General features: G+C 44.5%; 2 protein-coding genes across 2 annotated transcripts in view; both read left to right on the top strand.

Moving 5' to 3' along the window:
• The window catches only part of DNAH3 (dynein axonemal heavy chain 3), a 463,090-nt gene that overhangs the window by 171,291 nt on the left and 267,397 nt on the right, over positions 1 to 24,402 (top strand). The gene's annotated exons all lie outside the window — the stretch shown is intronic.
• CRYM (crystallin mu) lies at positions 1,855 to 19,664 on the top strand. Its single transcript, XM_079120041.1, has 8 exons — positions 1,855 to 2,115; positions 2,580 to 2,733; positions 4,702 to 4,764; positions 9,772 to 9,873; positions 11,719 to 11,902; positions 16,538 to 16,659; positions 17,298 to 17,382; positions 19,327 to 19,664. The coding sequence occupies exons 1-8, from the start codon at positions 1,946 to 1,948 to the stop codon at positions 19,389 to 19,391; spliced, it is 945 nt and encodes a 314-aa protein (XP_078976167.1). The 5' UTR covers positions 1,855 to 1,945; the 3' UTR covers positions 19,392 to 19,664.

The raw sequence follows: 24,402 nt of genomic DNA, 5'->3' as shown, positions 1-24,402 counted from the left end.
CTTCAGCAAGGCTAAATTCCTTAATTCACAATGGAAGCAAATAAATAGGTGGTTTTCCTATTTCATACCTCTCTTTTGGTTGATGACTATTTGGTTTCCTTTTATTTTGCCTTCTTCTCAAGAATGACAGACAAAACTATATTTTCTTTATACCCTGTGTTTTTTAGAATCCAGTAAATGTTACATAATAATAATCATAACAATACACATAAGGGGCCATAACATTCTGTAAACCTAGCAGCTCTGGTTTCTAGAGGTGGCCAACTGAAGAAACCAAATTGTGTAAAAACCAGCTTTTCCCATCTGTTTCTGTGGACACTTCTCCCTCAGCCCCTCACTCTCTCTTTGGTAATACTACTTAAGAAACTTGGTTATCACATGGCTACTCTGTACCAAACACTGTGCTAAATGCATTATATACGATTCCTCACTTCATTGGTACATATTTTCATCCTTTAATCATTTGCTCTCTTTTATTATGATGTGGCCGTTTCCTAAGAAATGCCCCATGTGGCTCCCAACCAAAATACCAAGAAATTGTACTTACTATTTTCCCCATGCCACTCTTGCTCATCTGTATCACCCTAAACATTTGCATTCTAAATACTTAATCTTTCCAAGCATGTAATTTCTTTGCAAAGAATCACACCCTCTTAGCCACTTGACTCCAAGAAGCGATCCCAGTTTTATCTCCTGATACTCCGGACATTAACCCCTAGTTCCAGCCCAACTCATCTGGCAACTGACTGTCTCCAAGGACTGGACAACATTCCCTCCACACCTGGGCTTCACCTGGCCTGAAATTCCCTCTTCCTCCTTCTCTGCCAGAGCAGGTTAATGGTCAGGAGTATCGATCTGGAATCTAATTCCAAAGACAAAGCCCATCTCTTCTGCTAACTTGCTGGGTGAACTTGGACAGATCCCTTCCCTTCTCAGAGCCTAAAATGGACAGTAAGGCTCACGACACCATCTACATACCTGGAGATTATTGCATAATTAAGTGAAATAATGCAGTAAAGTGCACGGTGCTGTACTAGCACATATCAATGACCTATAAGTGATCATAAGTGTTGTCATTATTGTCATTCCAAGCCTTGGTTTCTCCTGCTTTTTCATGACACCTTTATCTAACCACTCCAAGTCAAAATAATCTCTTTTCTTTGAATTACCCAAAATACTTTCCCTATCACTAGTTTAGTAGCTAGGGTTTACTGCTATGAATCATTGGTTTCCCTCCAGAGTACTTACTGTCCTCTTAAGTACAATGTGAACTCCTTGGGGGAAATAAAACAAAAAACTCTGCATTTTGCCTCTGTGTGAAGGGAGGTCATTACACCTTGCCTTGGGAACTTTCCCCTTTGAAGGTAAAGGTGAATTTGATAAGTTAACCTGAGAGACAAGAGGGTTATGCACTTAAAGCGATCAATAGCCAGGAATCCAGGAGTGTGGGTGGGAGGGAGATTGGGATTGAAGACTCCAGATGGGGACAGAATTGATAGGAAAATACTTAATAATCCTGTCTCCTTTCATCCCAGATCTAGCAGCAGGTGATAATTTAAGACACAAGGGATCCCCGCCACCGCGTGCCCCATCTCCGCATCTCCTTTGCGGAGTTGGTGGGGAGGAGGGCAGGTGGGGTGCCAAAGTCCTCACTAACACCTCTTGCCAGGACTGTAGCTAGAGCTAATCACAGGAATTAAGAAAGCAGACCCAGGAATTCGAACTCCTGGCCTGACGCGACTTCCAACCGTGGGGCGCACGCCCCTCTCCCGCCCTTGGGGTGGCGGGGCGGAGACAAGCTTGGGCGGGGCGACGTTGCCCGGCCCCCGGAGGCAGGCGGGTGCCCAGTAGGCGGCACCGCAGCCCAGCGGGCAAGCTCTTATAGCGCGCTGCGGGAGGAACCTGGGCATCCGTGCTGGGCTGAGGTTAGAAGGCAGGCGGCGAGATGAGCCGGGCGCCCGCGTTCCTGAGCGCCGCCGAGGTGCAGGAGCACCTCCGCAGCTCCAGCCTCCTCATTCCGCCTCTGGAGGCGGCTTTGGCCAACTTCTCCAGCGGCCCGGACGGAGGAGTCGTGCAGCCCGTGCGCACCGTGGTACCGGTGGCCAAGCACAGGGGGTGAGTGAGGAAGACCGGGACAAGGGTCCGGAGAAACTGAAGAGGAGGACCAGGAGGAAGGGAAGGGATGCTGTGGGAGAAGGAAAAGGAGGACGTGCTTAATCAAAGCTAATGACAGCCTCCACTAGCGCGCTAACCTCCGTGTTAAGTGGGCGCTTTACAGGTGTTTCGTTCCACAGTCTCTACATCGGTAGGTATTGATGGGGAAAACAGACTGAGAGGTTAACTAATTTACCCAAGCATACACGGAGCTGGAGTTGTTTTCTGATCCAGAGTCAGGGCCTTGAACACACTGAGCTTTGTGTCTTTGTGCAAAAGGGAAGGAGCAAAGGGTAGAAGTAATGAGGGTCGGGGTCGGGCGGTGGGGCTGTGGTGTAGATAGCAGAAAGAAAGCAGATGGGGACTTTATAGGAGACCCCAGTGTTGATGGGAAGAATTTGAAGCTGCCCTCTCTCTCCTTGTAGTTTCCTGGGTGTCATGCCTGTCTACAGTGCAGCAGAGGATGCCCTAACCACCAAGTTGGTCACCTTCTATGAGGGCCACAGCACCAAATCCTGTGTCCCCTCGCACCAGGCAATTGTGTTACTCTTTGAGCCAACCAATGGCACCCTGCTGGCGGTGAGCAACTCTTTTTCCTGGGGTGGAACTGGGGCCCCTGAGTCCAGAGCTACCTCAAAAGTTAGTTCTGCATGAGTGGGAGACATTCTGGTTATGACTTCGAGTCCCCTCTACCGGTGAATGGATGGATACTCACCACAGAGAGGGTTACTTGTAACTGTGTGACTGTTTGTCCAACTGCCTGAGGGTTCATAACCCAGCTCACTGCTGCTTCCAGGGTGTGACAGTACAGAAATAATAATGTCCTCATTCTTGTACATCTTCTTATCTGCTCAGATACCTCAAATACACAGCTTGAGCTAACCCAGTAGCTGAGGAAATATTTATTTACTGAATCCCTATCAACATGGGAAAAAAGCGGTGTTCACTAATCCCTTGGAAGTCTCTTCTGAGGGATACACAGTAACCTGTTTTAATGTGTAACCATAGTATCAAAAAGTAGCAGTAGCTCACATTTATTGCAGTTTTTAATGTGTCAGGTCCTGTTCTAAACCCTTCATGTGTATTAACCCTCTTAATATTCAAAACGGTCTGTGAAGTAGGTAATATTACCCCCACTTTGTGGATGAAAAAACTTGAGTCATAGAGCAACTGTGCCCAACTTACCCAGATTTAAGTAGCTAGTAAGTAGCATGGCAAGACTTCAGTCTAAGCCCATGACCTGTCCTGTCTTAACTCTATACTCTACTGCCTTTTTAACTGCCTTAATTGAGCTCTTATCATCTGCCAGGCAGAAGATATTGGTTACATTCAATTCTGACAATTCCTCCTTGGGAGTTTTTAATTCCTCGCCCCCCCCCCCCCCCGCCCGATTTCTCTTGATGTCTCTGAGGCTCAGGTTAATAGAGCAGCTTTGCATGAGGTCACACAACTGGTTAGTGAAAGACCCAGAAATCACTCCTAAGTCTATCTGACTGACTGTGGAGCTTATACTGAGTGTCCTCTAACTGGCTCTTAAACTCTTTCCTTCTCCCTGAATTTCTGGCTCCCCAGGGACTCTCGACTATTCACTTCCCTAGGTGGAGAATCAGTGGCGATGACATCTATACTATCTACCTGCAACAGTGGTTCCCACGGAACGGGAGACCGAGGCCTTTGAAACTGTATGGCAGGGCCTAGATGCTTGCTGCATCTGCGCAGTTTACTATGCGATTCTGTCTTCACCTGGAAAATGAGAATAATGATGCCTGCCTTTTGAGGGTCAGCTAAGATAGATAACTCATAAAGTGGAGGTCAATGCAAAAGATAGTTATTAGCCAGGCATGATGCTCAGTCCTAACTGTGCATGAGAATCACCCAGGGAGCTTTTGAAAATGAAGATGTCTGGGTCCCACCCCTAGAAATTCAGGCTTTTTAGGTTTGGGGAGGAGGGCGTTGTTTTGTTCTATTTTTTACAGTGCTAGGAAGTAAACACAGGGCCTAGAGGCTAGGCATATACTCTACCTCTGAGCTATGTTCGCACCCCAAGATTCAGATTCAGTTCATCTAAAGGTGGTATCTGGGAATAGTATCTTTACAAGGCTCCCCACATAAGCATATGGAATGGAGACCCACTGATGTGGCGTTCTTGGCCCCTGCCAGATGTGAAATAACAATCTTACCCCCCAAGTTCCTCCTCAGTTTGGTGTTTTGAAAATCCCCCAGCAAGAAAACAAGACTGTCAGTTGTTAAGAACTCACCATGTGCTAGAAGTTTTTCTATACACTAATGCTTTTAATCCTTCAGTCACCCTCTGAAAGTTTGGTATTATCTTTGTTTTTACAGGTGACAAAACCAATGCTTAGGGATTAAAATGTTTGTTCAAAGTTCCGTGTCTCATAGTGGAAGAATTCAATCCCACTCTGACATAAGTCCCCACCCTCTGTAGGATACTTTCGTACTTCTTAGGGCTACTCTTTCAAAGCTGCTTCTCTCAGTTTGAGTAGTGGAGAGGGGTGCCCCTTATTCACGGTCTCTACTTCCTCCAAGGTCATAGATGGAAATGTCATCACTGAAAAGAGAACAGCTGCAGTATCTGCCATCGCCACCAAGGTAAGATGAGTGACTGGCTATGCTATCAAGGTGAATTGATGGGTGGGGTTGGGTGCTTCAATCTTGAGAGAGTAACGGAGAATAAGGAATGTATTCTGATCTTCCTTTGGACATAGCTGGAACTTCATATGCCAAATATGAGATATTGGCACAATGATTCACCAGATTATCAGCTGCATGACCAGATTCCAAATACCTCACATGCATAATTCCCATCCACTTCACAGAGTAGATTTTATTGTTTCCATTTGCCAGGAAGAGTTGCTCAGAGAGGTTCTGTGAGTTGCCCTGGATCATACAGCTAATAAATGATAAATCCAGGCCTAACTCCTAGGACTACCTTCTTACCTCTGTGCCACATTAACCCTAGTAAGACAGTATGGTATCAGTAGCAGAACCACACTTTGTATTCATCCAGTGTTGACTGAGCTGCTATCACATGCTAGACAATTTTTTTTTTCAGTACTGGAGATTGAACCCAGGGGCACTTAACCACTGAATCACATCCCCAGCCCTTTGTATATTTTATTTAGAGGCAGGGTCTCACTAAGTTGCTTAGGGCTTTACTCAGTTGCTGAGACCGGCTTTGAACCCATGATCCTCCTGCCTCAGCCTCCTGAGCTCCTGGGATTACAGGTGTGAACCACCACACCTGGCTGCCAAGCACTTTTCTAACTGTTGAGGAACCAGCAGTGAACAAAACTGAGTGATGCACACAGAGGAGATAAACAACAAAATAAAAATGAAAAGTAAAACACAGAGTATGATTTGCTTAAAAAAATAAACAACAGAAAAAAGCCTTTTGGGTTTAATAATGAATTGCATCAGTAATCATTAATTAATAACATTGTGCAATTAATATTTGTTGATTAATAAGTAATTACTACTGTGTTTACAATCCTAAAAAAATAAAACAAACCACCCCAGAAATCCCTTAGTATATTGGAAAGGTGAAAATAAAGCAGCATCAAGAGTATTGGGGAAAAGGTGACATTTTAAATTATCTGGAAAAGATCTCACTGAAGGAGTGATATTTGAGTTAAGACTCAAAGTGGTGAGTGAGTGACCCATGCAAAAGTGTGGAGGAGACCTCCAGGCAGAGGGAACAACAGGTGACAGGTGATGATGTTTCTAAGCAGCATGGAGGTATCCCACACAAAAAAATGTATTTTTAGAGGTTAGAGTTAAGAAGAGGAGGGTTAGAAAATGAGGTGTCTATGGGAACAGTTGTGGTCTGGAAGCGTTCATGTTTAATGGAGAAGGATACTGAGAAAGTAATGGAAACGTGTCCCTGGGGCAGTTGGAGCAACCAAGGCCAGGTGTTCAGATTGCACATTAAGGTTTTCTGAATATATTAAAGGAAGGGAAGGACATGAGGATTAATCTGGTAATTGTATGGGAAGGGAGCAGACCACAGAACACACCTCCATGAACTGGCTTTTGATTACATCCAGAGCCAACTCAGATCCAAATAATCAAGAGACTCCTTGAGATAGGTTTGCTGGTGATTTAGAAACAGGAGTCTTACTGCCTTACATTTCAGTCTTTTTCAAAATAGCTTCCAACCCCTTACCTGGATTTTGAGGAGGGCAGAGCAAGTATTATTGATCTCATTTTACACAGAACACTGTGCTTGACTGCATTAATAAAAACCTGCACTCCCAGAACAGTTGAGAAACCTTGGTTGATGCTTCAGAGTTTAGGCTGAAACTCATAGCTTTATTCCCAGGAGCTTAGCTGGTTATTTCAATGAGGAATAAAGGGTCTATTTTACTTTTGGCTCTGTTGAGAGTAGGATATTTTCTTGTGCACTGTTCTCTCATTTTCAGCTTTGGGGTGGAGGAAGAAAAGTATAGGATCCATGGACACAATAACTTCTTTGTGTTTGGGTTTCACATGCCTGAGTCAAGGACACTGACGTGCTTTCTCAGGGCGATAACACATCGATGGATGTATCCCTTGCGTGCTTTTTTTTTTTCAACAAATAGTTAGAGTCCACCAGATGCCAGGCTCTGTGAGGAGAATGAGGCAAATAAGGGTGAGCAGAACCAGATACAGTGCCTGCCATTCATGGAGTGAAGGGCCCAGTGGGGGAAGACAGGATATCAATCTACAGATCACACTGAAATTATAATCCTGATAACTGCTATGAGAGTAAAAGAAGTGCCTTAAATCTAGTCTGTAGATTTTGGGAATGCTTTTCCGGTGTCATGAATCTTGCATCAAAATTTGGAGTAATAAGAGTTACTCATGAGAGGTAGAAGGAAAACATTTCAGGAGGAGGAAAGAAACTGTGCAAAGGCCCTGGGGTTAAAGGAGGCACATGCACTTACAGCTGGAAGACAGGAGGTTCAGGGGAGCATGACAGGAGAGGGACTTAGAGGGGAGGGCTAGGTAATATATGATTTTAGAGAGTGCAGATGAAACATGGACTTGCAAGCTTTGGTTAAATGAAAAATCTAGCAGATTCCTATACATGTTCTTAATTACATGGTTATGGGAAAGAATGAAATGCCACTAATCCTATTATGACTTAATAAATCTTATGAACATTTATATCCTTTCACAGATGTCAATCATAACATTATTACCAGGGAAACAAATTATCAAGTAAGGCAGTCAATCAGAATTGCAGATTCAGTTTCAGAGGTTGAAAGTTACTTTTACCAGACACTGACAATTTCTGAAGCTCAAGTGCACTTTCCAAAATTAGATTCATATTGGCAATGAACAGAAAAACATGGTAATATTACCTAATTCTATTTATTGGATAAGAGCATAGGATTATTAGTCTTGTGGATCTTATCATTTTGAAACATTTCAGCTCAAGATTCTTTGAACACGGAAAGGTATCTCTCCTGCAGATAGGGAAAGAATATCCTAATGTCCTGAGACTTTTTAAAATTTTTGCTAGGAATTCAGTTAAGATTTTTCACTTAAGACTTTTTGCCTTTAAGGTTATACTCTAGAATTTTAGCAAGTAGCATTATAATAATGGGCAGACACAAAAAAACTCAATTTTTACTAAATGAAATAGAGAAAAGGCCAATGAGGGTCTTACTTAATACACATGGCCTGAGAAGCCAGGGGTTGTCTTTTTCACAGTGGAGGAGGACTTTACCATCTGCCACAGAAACATTTAGCAATATTTGGAGACACTTTGGGTTGTCATAATGAAAGGGAAAGAGATGGAGGTGCTACTGGTATCTAATGGATAGAAACCAGGTGTGCTCTGTAGTATCCTAGTATGTACAGTACAGCCCCCTTACCAATGAAGAATGACCCAACCCAAATTTCTGTAGTGCCGAGATAGAGAAACCCTGTTCTATTTCTTGTAGGTCATAATAGGCATCTACCCTTATGGGGCAGGGGCAGTGCTGAGGATTGAACCCAGGAGCACTTTACCACTGAGCTACACCTCCACCCCTTTCTATTTTTTAATTTTTTCTTATTTTGAGATAGGGTTTTGCTAAATTCCTAAAACTGTTTCCTCCTGCCTCAGCCTCCTGAGTTGCTGGGATAATAGGCATAAGCCACCACATCCTGCATGCACCATTTGTATTCCAATAAGACTAACTCTGTCCTCATGGGGCTTGTCATGGTTTGGATGCGATGTCCCCCAAAAGCTTATATGTGACAATGCAGGAAGGTTCAGAGGAGAAATGATTGGGTTGTAAGAGTCTTAACCTATTCGGTGACTTAATGCCCTGATAGGGATTAACTGAGTGGTAACTGAAGTGGTGGGGTGTGGCTGGAGGAGGTGGGAATTGAGGCGTGGCTTTGGGGTATGTTTGTATCTGGAGAGTGGAGACTTTCTCTCTCTCTGCTTCCCGATGATGCCACACTCTTCCACCATGATGTTCAGCCTCATGTCAGTCGCTGAGGAATGGAGCTGGCCTTCTGTGGACTAGGACCTCTGAAACCATGAGTCCTCAAACAAACTTTTCCCCCTCTACAATTGTTCTGGTCAGGTCATTTATTCACAGCATAGAGGAAAACTGAGTAATACAGGCCTTAAAGACCAGTATAAGAAAGTAAATTTTGAAAATGAATTTCTAAACACATATTTTGAAGTAGTGATTCTATCAGGGAAGTCAGAAGGACTTCACTGGAGAGGACTCGATCACAAAATCCTACTCTCCGATAGACACACGTACACATAGATGCTATCAGGACCTATCATAAATACTAACTTTGTATTCATCTTTTTAAAAAATTATTTATTATTTAATTTTTTACAGACTGCATTTTGATTCATTGTACACATATGGGGTACATCATTTCGTTTCTATGGTTATGCATGATGTAGATTCACACCATTCATGTGATCATACATGTACATAGGGTCATGATGTCTGTCTCATTCCACAAGCTTTCATACCCCCCTCATTTCCTTCTACGTAAAGTTCCTCTATTCTTCTCTCACTCCCCACCCTGCCACCCTCATTATATAGAGGCAGTGAAAGGATAAAAGAGAGTGGGCCTAACAAACACAGCTGAGAAGTTGGAAAGCATAGCCTAAGGGATTCCAGGTAGCTCTTAGAACCGCTCAGGCCTTAGAGAAGTAGGAGTCTCTTAGCATGTACCTGAGAGGATGTAGCACAAGAGAAAGAACTTGGCTGTGGGAAGATGTGCTTTTGGAACTCCACTGGGGTATTTAGTAGTGTTAGACTCCTGAACAAGTTATTTAACCTCTCTGGACCTCAATCTCCTTATCTGTTAAAAAGAAACCAAAAACACAACAATAGGAGTCTCCAGCTCATAGGATCCTTCTCCAGACTACGTGAGATCGTGAGGGTAAAATATTGGCATATGTTAGGTGCTCGATGAAGATACTTTCTTTCCTCCTCACTTAACAGAGAGGAAACTGAAACACAAAATGACAGCTCTGAGATTGCCTGCAAGCTCCTGAAGATAGAGCAGAAGTCACCTGATATTCAAATAGTATTTGTTTTCACCTGGCTGCCAGTGTCTTCCTTGACCTCTTCCACCTCATTTCTCCCCTAGTTTTTGAAACCACCCAACAGTGATGTGCTGTGCATCCTTGGGGCTGGCGTCCAGGCCTACAGCCATTATGAGATCTTCACAGAGCAATTCTCTTTTAAGGAGGTAAGTCCGGGTAGGGGACTAGGGAGGAGGGAAGTGGAGAGGCAGTGGCCAGTGACCTTTGTCTGTACTCCTTCACTGCAGCATGAGTTACTGTGACATAGTTAGGTTAATAGTCCAATCTAGACAATTCTTTACCTTAATGCCTTCCCCAGAAAGTTCTGATGGAGGTGAAGGAAGTGAAGTATCCAAGGAAGGTCTGCTAACCTCCTGTCAGTTTCTCAGTTACAGGGATGCAGCAAGCCTGCTCGGTTAAAGGATTCTACTTCTTGTATATGGATGGCCCTTTCAGGCCCTCTCTGTGCTTTTTCTTAGGAGACTCTAGGAGTTTTCAAAAATCCAGGGCTATGAATCCAGGAACCAGGGATGAGGCTAGGCAAGCAGGAAGCCACAGCATCCTCCTGCAGTCTGTATATTGGCCCACCTTTCCCCTGTGAAAGCTCATGCTTCCTACTGAGAACGTTCGATGCTATTTTTTTTTTTTTACATTTTTATTAGAGCATTATAATCATACATAATATTTGGATCCTTTTTGACAAAATCACACATGCAAGGAATTTGATTTCAATCCCCTCCCCACCTTTCCCTCTCATCCTCCTTCCTTCTCTTCTCCCTCCTCTACTCCCCTAAACTTCCTTTCTTCTACATGTACACAAAGGTGAAATTCCCTTTGGTACCTTTACAGATGCAGATAACATGATGCTATTTTTATTTTATTTTATGTATGAGAGAGATGAAACAGATTTAAAGTCTGAATTTAAAATTTTTTAAATGAATTTTCTTCCCAAAGAAGAGGTATTATTTAAGGAAGGAAATAAAAGGAAACTGAAACTGTCCTTTCATCTATTTACAAAACAAGCAATTAATTTTTTTTTTAAATTCTTTCATAGTTTTAATCATGTCAGACATTCAGTTTAATCCTGTCTTTTTGTCAAATGCTCTAACATCACTTTTCCAAATTATCTAATTATCTGATATTTTTCAAGTTCTCTATCAAGAGGAGTGACATGATTGGCTGTTTGCTTTGGACTGTGTATTGTGTTTCTCCTTGGTTGATGAACTTTCTTAAAGTTTATTTCTGTATTTACTGTATTTGCTTGTGAGAGATTCTTTAGGCCTTATTTTTAGTTGAAGGCTCAGAACCCCAGATCCAAACGTCCAGACTTGTTAACAAGCCAGCAAGTCCCTGGTTATGTCAATAATATCCTTGAACCCACCTCAGCACCTCCCAGGATCCTGATTCCAGCTCCTACTCTTGGCCTTCTTATCAGCTACTCCATTCACCTTCAAACCCTTTGGATCTTTCATCACTCCATACTTTCGGAGATCAAGTTATTCCATGCAAAGCACTGCCACAAATATTCCTTGTATGAATCTCACACCCAACAATGACTCCTTTACAAGGTCTCAGACATAAAGCGTGCGTTCAGTACTGACTTTGCCAAGTTACCATTTCCATTTGACAGACATGAAAACTAAGGCTGAATGAAGTAGAGTCATTTCAGCAGCAGTAAGTGACAAAGCAAGGATGGATTCCAATCCTGCCTGGCTCCAGAACTCATTCTGCTGATTGGTAAACTGTCTAGTACCTATTAAGCTACTGAGGCTGTGTGTCCTCACCTACAACTAGAAAATTTCCATCCTCTTTACAGGATGAGATAAAACTCACTTTCAGTCATCTGGCCAGGTATCTGTTCAGATTGATGCTTGTCCTTGACCAGATGTCCATTCTCCATAGGGAATGGTTTAGTCCTAGAGTGGTTCAACTTCCCTTTGGTGCCTCTGGACACAGTGTAACGTAAGTAGACAAGAAATGACACCATTGTCCCTCTTGGTACCCCAATGAAGGTAAGGATATGGAACCGCACCAAAGAAAATGCAGAGAAGTTTGCAAACACAGTGCAAGGAGAGGTCCGAGTCTGCTCATCGGTGCAGGAGGCTGTGACAGGTGCTGATGTGATCATTACAGTCACCATGGCAACAGAACCCATTTTGTTTGGTGAATGGGTGAAGACTGGGGCTCACATCAATGGTAAGCAGAGGGGTTCCATGAGCCATGGGTAGGGTTTGGCCAAGACTCCTCCTTAGACTGGATTCCAGGGCCCCATAGGCAGGACTGGTTTCCTCATTATGCAGAATGCCCAAACTTTATAAGGGCCTCAGAAACATGCGAGCCTTTGGAAATCTTATATCTCAAAGTATGAAAAGGAACCTAAGCAAGGTGGTGCACTTCTGTAATCCCAGCAACTCAGGAGGCTGAGGCAAGAGGACCACATAGTGTGAGGCCAACCTGGGCAATTTTTTTAAATTAAAAATCATAAATTTACATAGGGCAATATTGTTTGATTCATTCTGTTATTTTTTCCCCTTCCCCCCCACCCCTCCCACCCCTCTTTTCCCTCTATACAGTCCTTCCTTCCTCCATTCTTACCACTCTCCTTATCCCTAACCCAAAACCTAACCCTAACCCTAACGCTAACCCCTCTTACCCCCCATTATATGTCCTCATCCGCTTATCAGCAAGATCATTCGTCCTTTAGTTTTTTGAGATTGGCTTATCTCACTTAGCATGGTATCCTCCAATTTCATCCATTTGCCTGCAAATGCCATAATTTTATCATTCTTCATGGCGGAGTAATATTCCATTGTATATATATGCCACAGTTTCTTTATCCATTCATCAACTGAAGGGCATCTAGGTTGGTTCCACAATCTGGCTATGGTGAATTGAGCAGCTATGAACATTGATGTGGCTGTATCTCTGTAGTAATGCTGATTTTAAGTCCTTTGGGTATAGGCCAAGGAGTGGGATAGCTGGGTCAAATGGTGGTTCTATTCCAAGCTTTCTGAGGAATCTCCACACTGCTTTCCAGAGTGGCTGCACTAATTTGCAACCCCACCAGCAATGTATGAGTGTCCCTTTTTCCCCACATCCTTGCCAACACCTATTGTTGCTTGTGTTCTTGATAATCGCCATTCTAATTGGGGTGAGATGAAATCTTAGGGTAGTTTTGATTTGCATTTCTCTTATTACTAGAGATCCAACCTGGGCAATTTAGTGAGACTCTGTCTCAAAATTAAAAAAAAAAAAAAAAAAAAAGGACTGGGTATGTAGCTCAGTAGAAGAGTACTCTAGGTTCAATCCCCAGTACTGAATAAAAAAAAAAAAAAAATACACACACACACACACACACACACATATATATATATATGAGAAAAGAAAATTGCAAATATTTCACTAATAATGTTCTATAAAATGTAATATTGTGGTGAATGGTCAAGCACAGCTTCATTCTTAAATATGATGAAGTTTAAATCCCAAGGCCAAAAGGAAATTATTTACTTTTTAACACAAAACTATACAACTTTTCAAACAAATTATAGTATAAAAGACATGTGAATGCTTTTTAATACGTGTGATGGGATGCAGGAGGGAAGAGGATTTTAAGCATGAGGATACCTGTGACCTCTGAAGATCTTTAAATGGTCTTGGAGGTTACAACAAGAGCTGGTCTACATCAAATACTTAACAATTGCAGGTGCTGTTCTAAATTTTTTATTATGTTATTTAATCTTTACAGCAACCTCATGAGGTAGTAACCATAATTATCATGACCCCCTTACAGGTGGGGTAAACCAAGGCTTGGAGAGATTCAGTAATTTGCCCAAAGCTCAGTGGTAGTTGGTGGCAGGGTTGGGATTTGAGGTAAGGCAAGTCTGTCCTTAGAGTCCAAGCTCTTAAACAATGCTCCATTGTCTTTTAATAAGATTGAGCCAGGTACCATGGCACATGCAACTCAGGAGGGTGAGGCAAGAGGATCACAAGTTCAAAGCCAGCCTCAGCAACTTAGTGAGACCCTAAGCAATTTAGCAAAACCCTGTCTCAAAAATAAAAAATAAAAAAAGGGTTAGGAATGTAGTTCAGTGTTAAGCACCCCTGGGTTCACTCCCCGGCACCCACCCACCCCTCAAAAAAGACTGGCTTCTGATAAGCCAGTCAGAAAATGGCACCAGTGCTCCATGTTTTAGTGACACACACAGTGATGTAGACTCAGAAGCCACCAGTTGTGTACACTGGGGCAGATGAGCAGGCAGGAGCCAAGTCAGATGATATGCATCCATTCCTAAGAGGTTATTGAATCTCTACCATGCTGGGGATGCCACAATAGAGCAGGCACTCAAGGTCACTGCTTTCCCGGTGGTTACATTCTAATGAGGAAAGATTGGCGACAAACAAGTAAACACAGAGCGCGGCTGCTAAAGATGAGCCTCTGAAGGAGACAGGACCGTGATAGAACTTGACTGGAAACAGAGGGCGGACGTGGAGGTAGGTCCCATCCATAGGGTTGTCCGAACGGTTCTCTAAGGAGCCAGTTTTTGAGTTGTAACTTGAATGATGATGAAGAGCCAGCCATGCCAGGAGCTGAAGGAAAGGCACTGGAGGCAGATGACAGTGACCGCAGAGACCCCAGTGGCGAGAGAGTGATCATGGCATGTTTGAGGAACAGGTCACAGTAAAATCAGGGTCTCGGCTTGTGTTGGACGGGCGTTAGGAGGTGGGTCCAGAGAGTAGGTAAGAGGTGGACCAGGGCTTGGTTTTTGGAAACTAAAACCTCTTCTGGAAGGACTTGGAAAATCAAGAGGAACCAGTTCTTGGCTGAATCTCCAGCAGAACTGACTTGATTTTTTTTTTTTTTTAAACTTTGAACTATCACCCCACAATTTCTGTGGTTTGGAGTCTGGGCATGGGTTAGCTGGGTCCCCTGCTCAGAAGTCTCGCAGGATGAAACCAGGTGATTTCTAGGCTGTAATCTCATCAAGTGTCCAGGGTTCTCCTAAGGACCACATCGTTGCATCAGTGTTCAGTCCCTTGTGTTGTAGAACGAGGCTTTTGGTTCCTAAGGACCTTGCACTGTCCTCATCCTCAACGCCAACAGTGGAGAACTCCTTGTACTGGATCCCTCTCTCACTTCGAGCCTCCCTCCAGGAAGGGCTGACTTGATTTGGAGTCAAGGTATCTCTTCTGTTTCCCTGGCCTAGGGACAAAATTGCTATCTGTGTTCACAGAGCATCAAGTACACTTAAGGAAAGTTTGCCCGTTGCAGAAAACAGGGAATCACCAACAGATTTGGTTTACAGCTCAGCTGAGAGGAGGCCTGATTCCATCCTCCCCAATGCTTGCAGCCCCCTGTCTCCCACTCCACCGGCCAGTCTTCTGACCCTCAGTCTTTCTAGCCCTTAGTTTTTCTGAGTTGGGCCCCTCCTTGGCTGCCTGGCCCACCTCCATCCGCCTAAGTGGCCTCAGACAACCTTCTGAGAACTCACCCTGCTCACGGGCCAGCGGGAGCTGAGGGCAACAGTGCAGCCGGGGGTGGCCTGAGAAAACGAGATTTTTTTCCCACCAGCTTATGATTTATTTACGAGCTTCATTAGCTAGTGCCTTTGTTCTATAGAACTCCCCGCTCAAACGACTTTTGAGATGGACATTTTTATACTACTCTCTCTGGAAATTCGAGTGAGGGAGAACAGGAGTAGGAGAACAAGTTGAGAAAACTGGATGGCAGCACAAGAAAACATTTTAAAGGCCGCCTTATATTTGGAAAAGATTTCATAGCAGTTTTCAGAGACTAACTGCCCTGAGCTGGATCCAGCCAGCATGTTTTGTTTGGACCATAGAGAAATCAAGAAATAACACTTGCAAAGAGATTTCTTCTCTCTCTCTCTCTCTTTCTCTCTCTCTCTCTCTGGGAATATCTGGTAACAGTGACAAGTATCCATACATGGCAGCAGTTAGCTGGAACTGAACAATGACCGTCCTCTTGAGAAGGCCAGCTCCCTTCTGTGCTCCGTGGCCTCCACCATTTCCGATCTGGTTTCTCCATCAGCTCTGCTCCTTTCCATTACCTGCTTGGCTCTGCAGGCATTTGGTTGCAGCCTCTGCATTATCTTATGTCCCCAAGGCAGGAGGCATGATCTACTGGATTCATTGTTCTGGTCCTGGGCTCTGTGGAGGAGGTGAATGCTCAAGGCCAGGAAGGAGTCAGCCTTCTTTCTGTTGGGGCTTCCCTGTGACCTTGACACTGGGCTATTTTCTCATGAGTTCAGAGAAAAGCATTTGGGAACAAGGAGTGGAAACTAAACAGGCAGAAGATAAGGAGTGTGGGTGTGAATAAGCTCTAAGGAATGGCTTGATTTCAAGGTTTTTGTAAGGACACCATAGCTTCTGATAAGAGTCTCTTAAGTGTAAACCATGACCCTCTCTGAAACCTGGATTCAGGATGAGATGTAACCTTAATAGTCACTTCTCAAAGCCTCAATCTGAGTGTCTGTTAAATGGCAATCACACATTGAAGTGTACTTTAAGGACCATAAATAGTATTCGTAAGACATCCCACAGCAAGTACCCAATAAATGAATGCTATGTAACCTCAAAATCTTTTAGGAATAAGGTAGGGTATGAAACAGAAAGGGGAAACATGGAAGGAATTATTTTTAATAATATTTGGTCTTACCAATTGGGTGGGGCTGTTTGGCCTAGGGAGGTGAGATGGTTTTCCAAGTCTGAATATCCCCACATGTCCTTTGTTCAACTCTCTCCCATTTCGTGTCCCTACCCAGTATCCCCTGGGACTCTTGTGGGCTGAGGTTTTGTCTTGCTGCCTCGTAGCTATCGGAGCCAGCAGACCTGACTGGCGTGAGCTGGATGATGAACTCATGAAGCAGGCGGTGCTATACGTGGATTCCCAGGAGGCCGCTCTGAAGGAGTCGGGAGATGTCCTGTTATCGGGGGTGAGCCTCCTGTCCTGCCTGGCACAGCTGCTGGCTGGCCTGGACTGGATACCAGGTTTTCCCTAACTTCCCCTTCAGTTTATCCTCTTCCAGACCTTGGTCAACTCACTTCCTGGTAGGAAGAAGTTCCTAAACATCGTGTAACTCTTTGTAATCCCAGTCCAGAAAAATATGGCCATTATGGTGATGGCATGTGTTTTATTGTCCCCTCTGCTGAGAGAGAAGCTTGAGGGGTTTTTCCATTGGACTGTCTTATAAGGCATTGGGATTGAGAGATGGGAGCCTGTTGCATCCTGGAAAGCTTCCCAGTGTGGCCAGGACAATAGGACTATGGTTGACCCCCTTTGGGCTGCCTTTCTCCCTTATAATCAGAATATAGAAGCAAGAGGTGGGGCTGCCAAAAGGCATGTTCAGATCAAGACACATCTGTTTCCTCTCTGACACGGGGACCCGGCAGGCCCGCCCCCTCCGTGCAAACTCAGCTGTCTGCATTCATGACATCAGAAAAGATTTCAGGGGACAGCATCCTTTCTGATATCATCCAGTTTCCAGATGGCCTTTTATCAAGTTTAGCCCTTGCAGCCAACCCTGAGCAGACTCTGGCTTCTTCCCTCAGTTGGTGTGTGTTTGTTTCTCAGGCCGAGATCTTCGCTGAGCTGGGGGAAGTACTGAGGGGAGTGAAGCCAGCCCACTGTGAGAAGACCACCGTGTTCAAGTCTTTGGGTAAGGTCCATTGCTCCCTGGGCACTGGTCCAGCCAGGGCAGAGGCAGGCTTACCAAGTGGGGCAAAGAGAAATGAGTCACCAGGCCCTGGAGCTGAATCACTGTCACGTCCATCATTCCGGTCAGTTATTTACACATCTCAATGCAGTGGCTAAACCCATGAACTCTGCAATTGGAAAGTCCTGGGTTGGAGTCCCTTCTCTGCCATACACTGGAGGTCCTTGTCCTGACATCTCTGAGCCACATGCTCTTCAGCACCTGTTTTCATGAGTCCTTATGAGGATTAAGTGGGATGTACTTGGAAACCCATTTATGCTCAGCAAGTGTCGGCAGTAAGTCATTCAGACTTAGATCTAAATGAATTCAGAAGACAGCTTTCAGAGGTGGAGGCAGGAAAAGCAGATAAGATGATAAATGACTGGGAGACCCAGCCTGAAAGAGATTCAGACAGGAAGTTGAGCCTGATACCTCCTCGGTCCCTCCCTCCTGTCCCTCCTCCTTGCTGCTCGGAGGATGTAGTTCATGGGAGCCATAAGCCACCTGGGCTGGTATGGGTAGAAACCCAACAAGACTGGGCTCCCAGTGGCCCACCTCTGGGCCCCTGGGCTCACCTCTTCCACTCTACCTGATTTAAGAAAATGGAAGTACATGGGAACAGAACTGACATTCAACCAATAGGCCTACAAAACTGAATTACTCAAATTTGTTAGTATATAGTTGCTATCTTGAGAACCTCAAGAGTGCCTCTCTCTCAGGACCTTCCATACTTCATGACAAATGCTTGACAGAGCGTAAAGAGGGCTCTGGCCACACAGCAGCCATGCCATGGTTTAGTAGCCATGCCTTGCCAGTTGTTAAATATTTTTTAAAAAATCTCTTAGGCACTTGAAGACAGGCAAAAAGGCAATATAACATTTATGCAGAACTTGGTTCAGAGACATCCCTCTGATCTAGTTGGGTTTGAAAGTTTCAGACTTCATAGTAGACCAGAGGCCAGCAAGCCTCCTTAAGGAGGCCAAATGCTGCAGAAACCTTTACTCCCATTTTGAGCAGTATCTGTTTTCTACCTTTTGGGGATTGGTTTGTTGGCACATCTTTTTATCTGACAGGTACATCTTAAACACATTTATGCATCCATGCTGGGTGCAAAGGTTAAGGTATACATTCAGAATTACAGATCAAGTATCCCTTATCCAAAATGCTTGGGACCAGAAGTATTTCCAATTTTAGAATATTTTAACAGGCTGTACTGATTGAGCATCCCTGATCTGAACATCTGAAATCTGTAATGCTTCAAAATTGATCTTCAAAAAGTTTCAGAGTTTCAGGTTAGGGATGCTCAACCTAAACAAGACAAAGGGGAGATGCTAAAGATGCAGGGTTGAACTAGACCAGAGGTCTGCAACTACCGTCTGTGGGCCAATCTTGGCCAAGCACCTGTTTCTGTAGGACCCATGAGTTAGAAATGGTTTTTATATTTTCAAATGATTAGGAGGAAAAAAACCAAAAGAATAATATTTCATGACACATGAAAATGACAGAAATTCAAATTTGAGTTTTTATAGTTTTATTGGAATGCAGGCAGCCCATGGACTGACCTATCATCTGTGGCTGCTTTTCCACTGTGAGGGCAGCATTAACTTGTGACAGAGACCATGTGGCCCACAGAGCTGAAAATATTTACCACTGACTTTACTGAAAGTAGGCTGACCCCTGAACTAGGCCTTGTTGGACACAACATTTGGGCATTTCAGGCTTAGTATCTTGCCTTGACCTCCCTTTGCAGGAACACACAAGCCTGAACTCACCTCTGGTAGCAGTCCCTGTTACCCTGATGGGCATTAGTAGCATGCACAATATTATTAGAAGACTGCCAATCACAGGGCCTGGGTTGTTTTGGGTATTGTTCTGACCAAAGGTGAATCGAATTTCTGTTCCTTCCAGGAATGGCAGTGGAAGACATGGTTGCAGCCAAACTAGTATATGACTCCTGGTCGTCTGCTAAATGAAACTAAGGAATTCTGAGATGGATGCTACAGCCGGAGGGTTGTTGCCTCTGGTTGTTTCATAATTTCTAGATCGAATAAGGGAACCCAGTCCCCAGTGACTCATAGCTTGTGCTTATTATGTTCTACTTTAAATACTGAGGTCCCCATTCATGTTTGTAGTTGGAAAGCAACACTAGTAACCGTTCCTTCTGTTATTCCAGGTTATCATAGCATTCCCCGTCCCTTGTATTTCACTAACTTTGTATTCCCCCCAAATAAAGCATTTTCCAATTCTGCAGTGTTTGCTTTAGTAGCTTCTATTCCTCATGGTGAGGAAATGAGGACGATCAGTGTCCATTCACTCCCTGGAGGGACTTCAATGACTGTAATGACAATTTTTTTCTGTTTTTTAGTTGAAATACAACTCATCACATACTATTTTAAAGTGTGCAATTCAGTCTTTTTTTATTATATTTATAGAGTTGAGCGACCATCCCCACTATTTAATTTCAGAATATTTTCATCACCCCAAAAGAATCCTAGTGCTCATTAGTGTCATTATCTATTTCCCCAGTCCCCAGAAACCACTTTGGATTTACCTCTGTGGATTTGCCTTTTATGGAAAGATATTATAAATGGAATCATATGCTGGGTAACCCTTCGTGTCTGTCTTAAAATGTAAAGAAACGATGGCATTTCTATGTAGGTCAGAATCCTTTGGTAACAGATAGTGCAGACCACGATGCAGTCTCTCTTCAGTGAAATGAATGGGGAATGGAAGTTATTGGCTCTTGTAACTAAGAAGTTAACAGGTAACTGGTTCCAGCTATGGTGGTGCATACACAGGCTTCAAGGGTGGTCAGGAACCAGTCTTGTTCTCTGCATCCCTCCATTCTGTTTTCTTATCTTGTGTGTTCTCTGCTGTATAACAGGACAGCTGCCAATGGCTTCTGAATTATACTTTGCCCTCTGTATTATACTTTGCCCTCTTTATTGACTCAAGCACAAATATTCTCTTCATTCACAGTTAAAAGTCCCAGCCCTGAGACTTAAGCCGTCTAGGTCATGAGCTCATTCCTGAGCTTAACATCATAGCCATAAGAGATGGAATACACTCTTTGTGTACCTGTCCCTGGATGATTGTGTTATCTGGGAGAATCTGATGCCCTTGTTATTCAGTTCTGAGTCACGCGCCCCTCCCTTGAAGTCAGGTGTGGAGTCAACCCATTTGATCACATGAGATGACAAAGAGAGGGAGGACTGGGCCGGTAGAAGGCTAAATCTACACTTGTCCACTACATTGTCAGTGTTGAAAGGGCCATTAGGAATCATCTACTCCAATCTGAATGTACAGATGGGGAAGCAGATGCAGAGATGCTTTCCCCAGGCCCCCTGAATCACTAGCAGAGCTTTGTTGTCCCTGTTCTGCCAAAGAGCCTGTCTGAATCCACCTCCCAACCCCATTCCAAGGCTGGTTATCAGATAAGCCAACTGAAAACACAGCATGTTACCCTGCTTTGTTTTTCTGCCCATACTCCTCCTGGCAGGGCATCTTCATGCTCCAGATTAGCCAGAATCTGTTTATCAGGCTGTCTGGACAGGGGCCTTTGTGCTGAAATACAATATCCATATGATCTGATTCTGTACATCTCAGGTGACATTGAGTCTTTCTGGGGATCTTAATAGTCACAACCCTATGAATGTGCAGAGAAGGGAGTATGAAGGTAAGAATGTTCATTCTGGGCTGGAGATATAGCTCAGTTGGTAGAGTGCCTGCCTTGCAAGCACAAGGCCCTGGGTTCAATCCCCAGCACCACACACACACACACATATACAAAGAATGTTCATTCATACACCACTTAGAGCCCCATCACAGTTCTGCACTAGGCTACTAAAATACAAAATAGAATGGTATACATATGTGTTGGAAGACAGATTTGTCAAAAGATATGCTTTGGCATTAGAGGAATATATGGCACAGGGGCCCCAGCAGGAAATAGATGCCATGCTCAAAAGGCAAGATTGAAGAGAATTTAATGAAGAGACTGTTTAGAAGGAAGCACCCCCCAAGGCTGGTAACAGTCAGAAGTTGCTACCACTGCTAAGCTTGAAAGAGCAGTTAATGGGACCCAGCAAGAACCAGAGCTGTGGCAGGTGGCTGCCAGACGCAAACTGTGGGCTTAGGTGAAGGAAGCCAGTGACTGCCCTGCACAGAAGAAGCAGGTGGAATAAATGTCCCATTCTCTCTTCCACCCTCTGGTCTGTTAGTATCCGCATTGGTCAAACCCAACCAGAAACCCAAGGTCAAAGGAGCTCTTTGATGTAGTCTACCACGGTCAACCACCTGGGACACAGAGTTGGGTGGAAGATAGCAGTTTTAGAGGAGCAAAAGAAAACAGGCTGCCCAGCTAGGAAGAGTAGCCAAGAGTACCAGACTAGGGGGAGAGAGAGGGTAAGTCTCTCAATGGGGCTGTTTGCAAGGTGGAAGTATCTTCCAGGCTGAGGACTGATGGCACGCAAAGGCACAGGCATACGCGAGCCATCCTAGATTTGGGAAGCTACAGGAAATCTGCCGTGGTTATAATTAGAGGGCAGAACAACATCAGAGATGAGAGTGGAGGCTTGGAGAAGAACATAGGGCTCAATCATCATGAGGGTCTTGTGATGGTGAGATCCTGAAAAGCAAGAGGGAGGCAGAAGCCGATGAGAGGATTTCCACACAGTACAAAGATGACTAGCATCGCAGGGAACAAGTAAGGATGCTCGTAACGATCCAAGGAAGTGACGACAGGGTCATGAAACACACAGTGGTCATGCAAACAGAGAAGAGGATTTGGGTTTGAAAAACATTAGGGAGTTGAAAGAAGTTAGCAACCCCTTGGTGATGAAGGTGAAGGAAAGGGGTATTGTGTTGAACTTTTCATTCATCAAAAACGGAGCTATTGAGCTGGCATCTCAACCTCAGCACTATCAACATTTGGATCTAGATGGTTCATTGTTACAGAGAGGGTCATCCTATACATTGTAGGATGTTTAACATCCATTGTTTCTACCCACTCAATGTTGGGAGCACCCCCACCCAACACATGACAATCAAAAGTGTCCCTAGACATTGCCATGTGTCCCCAAGGAGGAAAGAGACAAAGTTATCTAGGTTGATAGCTCTTGATTGGGGGGAAAATGGTTCAGTTCTGGGCAGACTGAGTTTGAGGTACCTGTGTGACATTAGACGGGGGATGTCAGGTAAGACTTAAGCTTAAGAATTTAAAGCCCAAATAAAAGGTGTGGGTTGGTGACTCAATATAGGAATTATGAGCCTGTAATATGCCTGAAATGCCAGCGACCACACCATAACTTCTCAAACCCCTCTCTTCAGTGAAATGTGTCCAGCTATTTCTCTCTTGTTGATTTTTATGTCAAGCTATACAGAAGGAAAAACAGCAGGGTGGGGGCAGGGATCCAGTGTTACTGGACTGAGTTCTTCTAAGCACGTACTTAAAGGATGGAGACCTGAGATCAGTGAATATCTGAAACTCATCCTGGCTCATAACCCTCTTGTCTCTGTCCCTGGTCAAGCCTTTCTGTCACTCTAGCATCTTCTCTTGGATACACTTTGTTGCAGTTTGAATGACCTGACGTCCTTAGAACATTTAAAACTTTCTGTAAGAATGAATCAAACACCATTACCCTATGTAAATGTATGATTACACAAATGGAATGCCTCTACTTCATGTACAAACGGAAACAACACATATCTCATTTGTTTACAATAAAAAAAAAGATATTAAAAAATAAAAAAAATAAACAAGAAAAAAAAAAGAACAAAAAGGACTGGGGATGTAGCTCAGTGGTTAGAGTACTTGCCCTGCATGTGCAAGGTCCTGGCTTCAATCCCTACTACTGAAAAAAAATATATATATAAATATTATAAAAGAAAATCTAAACAATACAAATAAGCATTGAAACTTAATATCAGGGTGGACTTTGTTGATTGTTTTTAATAGTAGAAAAAGTATTTGAAATATATGTCTTCACTAACTATGCTCCGAAGCCTTTTTTTTAAAGATTATGGAGTGAATAATAAAAAATTTATGACTGAGAGAGATTCAAGATGGCGGACTAGAGGGTGGCTGCGTTTCGTGTTGCTCCAGGACTCAGGACTCAAGAAGAGGAGATATAGAGAGACTTGGGACCAACTCAAAGCAGCCAGGGGAGTGTCTCCCATTGGGCAGGTGTCCCGGATGGGGCGGTAGCCCCGAAAACAGGGAACTTTATGAAGTAGAGCTGCCGGCGAGACGCCCCTCCCCCCGCTGGAGCAGTGAACACGGACAACTGGGAGCATCGAAAAGGAGGCCGCTCGGCACAGCGCTTGGACTCGGCACAACCCACCCGGGCTCTGGGAGGCTGCCCAAAGGAGAAGGTGCTTGGTGAGCTGTTTGGACTGAAAGCGACCACCCCTGAACACAGGGGGCTGCCCAGAGGAGAAGGAGAAATACGGGCTCGGCACGTCACTTGGAATTGGAGCAGCTGCGCCAGGGCTCTGGGCGGCTATCCGGTGGAACAGCGTGGTGAGTGGTTTGGTCCCAGAGCATCCGCTCCTGAACACAGGGGGGTTGTCTGGAGAAGGAGGAGGAGCGGCGGGGTGCTTGGGCTCGAAGTGACTGCACCAGGGCTACGGGTGGCAGTCGGGACAAGAAGGTGCACAGTGAGTTCCTGGGACTCGTGACGCACCAGATCTCTGGGTGACTGCCTGGCAGAGAAGGAGGTGCGTGGTGGGTCACTTGGACTTAGAGCGACCGCAGGGAACACCAGGTGGCTGCCGGAGGAAAAGGCGTGTGGCGGGTCACTGGGACTCAAAGCGATTGTAAGGGGCTCCAGGTGCCTGCTCAGAGGAGGGGCCGCATAGCCAGGCGAAAAGTGCAGAGCAGGGTCCCAGGGCCTAGGCGGCTTCTTGGTGGAAGAGCCCCACAGAAAAACTGAGGGGCGGAGCGAAGGCTCCAGGTCTGCAGGCAGCTTCTCTGAGGAGAGGCAG

This window comes from Sciurus vulgaris, assembly GCF_902686455.1.
Source record: "Sciurus vulgaris genome assembly, chromosome: 18".
Lineage (NCBI taxonomy): Eukaryota > Metazoa > Chordata > Mammalia > Rodentia > Sciuridae > Sciurus > Sciurus vulgaris.
This window is presented reverse-complemented; position numbering and strand designations above follow the sequence as displayed.

Excerpts from the sequence above, each read along its gene's own strand:
- CRYM (XM_079120041.1), top strand. The coding sequence starts at position 1,946 with ATGAGCCGGGCGCCCGCGTTCCTGAGCGCCGCCGAGGTGCAGGAGCAC. Across the intron at positions 2,116-2,579 it reads CCGGTGGCCAAGCACAGGGG|TTTCCTGGGTGTCATGCCTG; the intron begins GTGAGTGAGGAA and ends CTCTCCTTGTAG. Across the intron at positions 16,660-17,297 it reads GAGATGTCCTGTTATCGGGG|GCCGAGATCTTCGCTGAGCT; the intron begins GTGAGCCTCCTG and ends TTTGTTTCTCAG.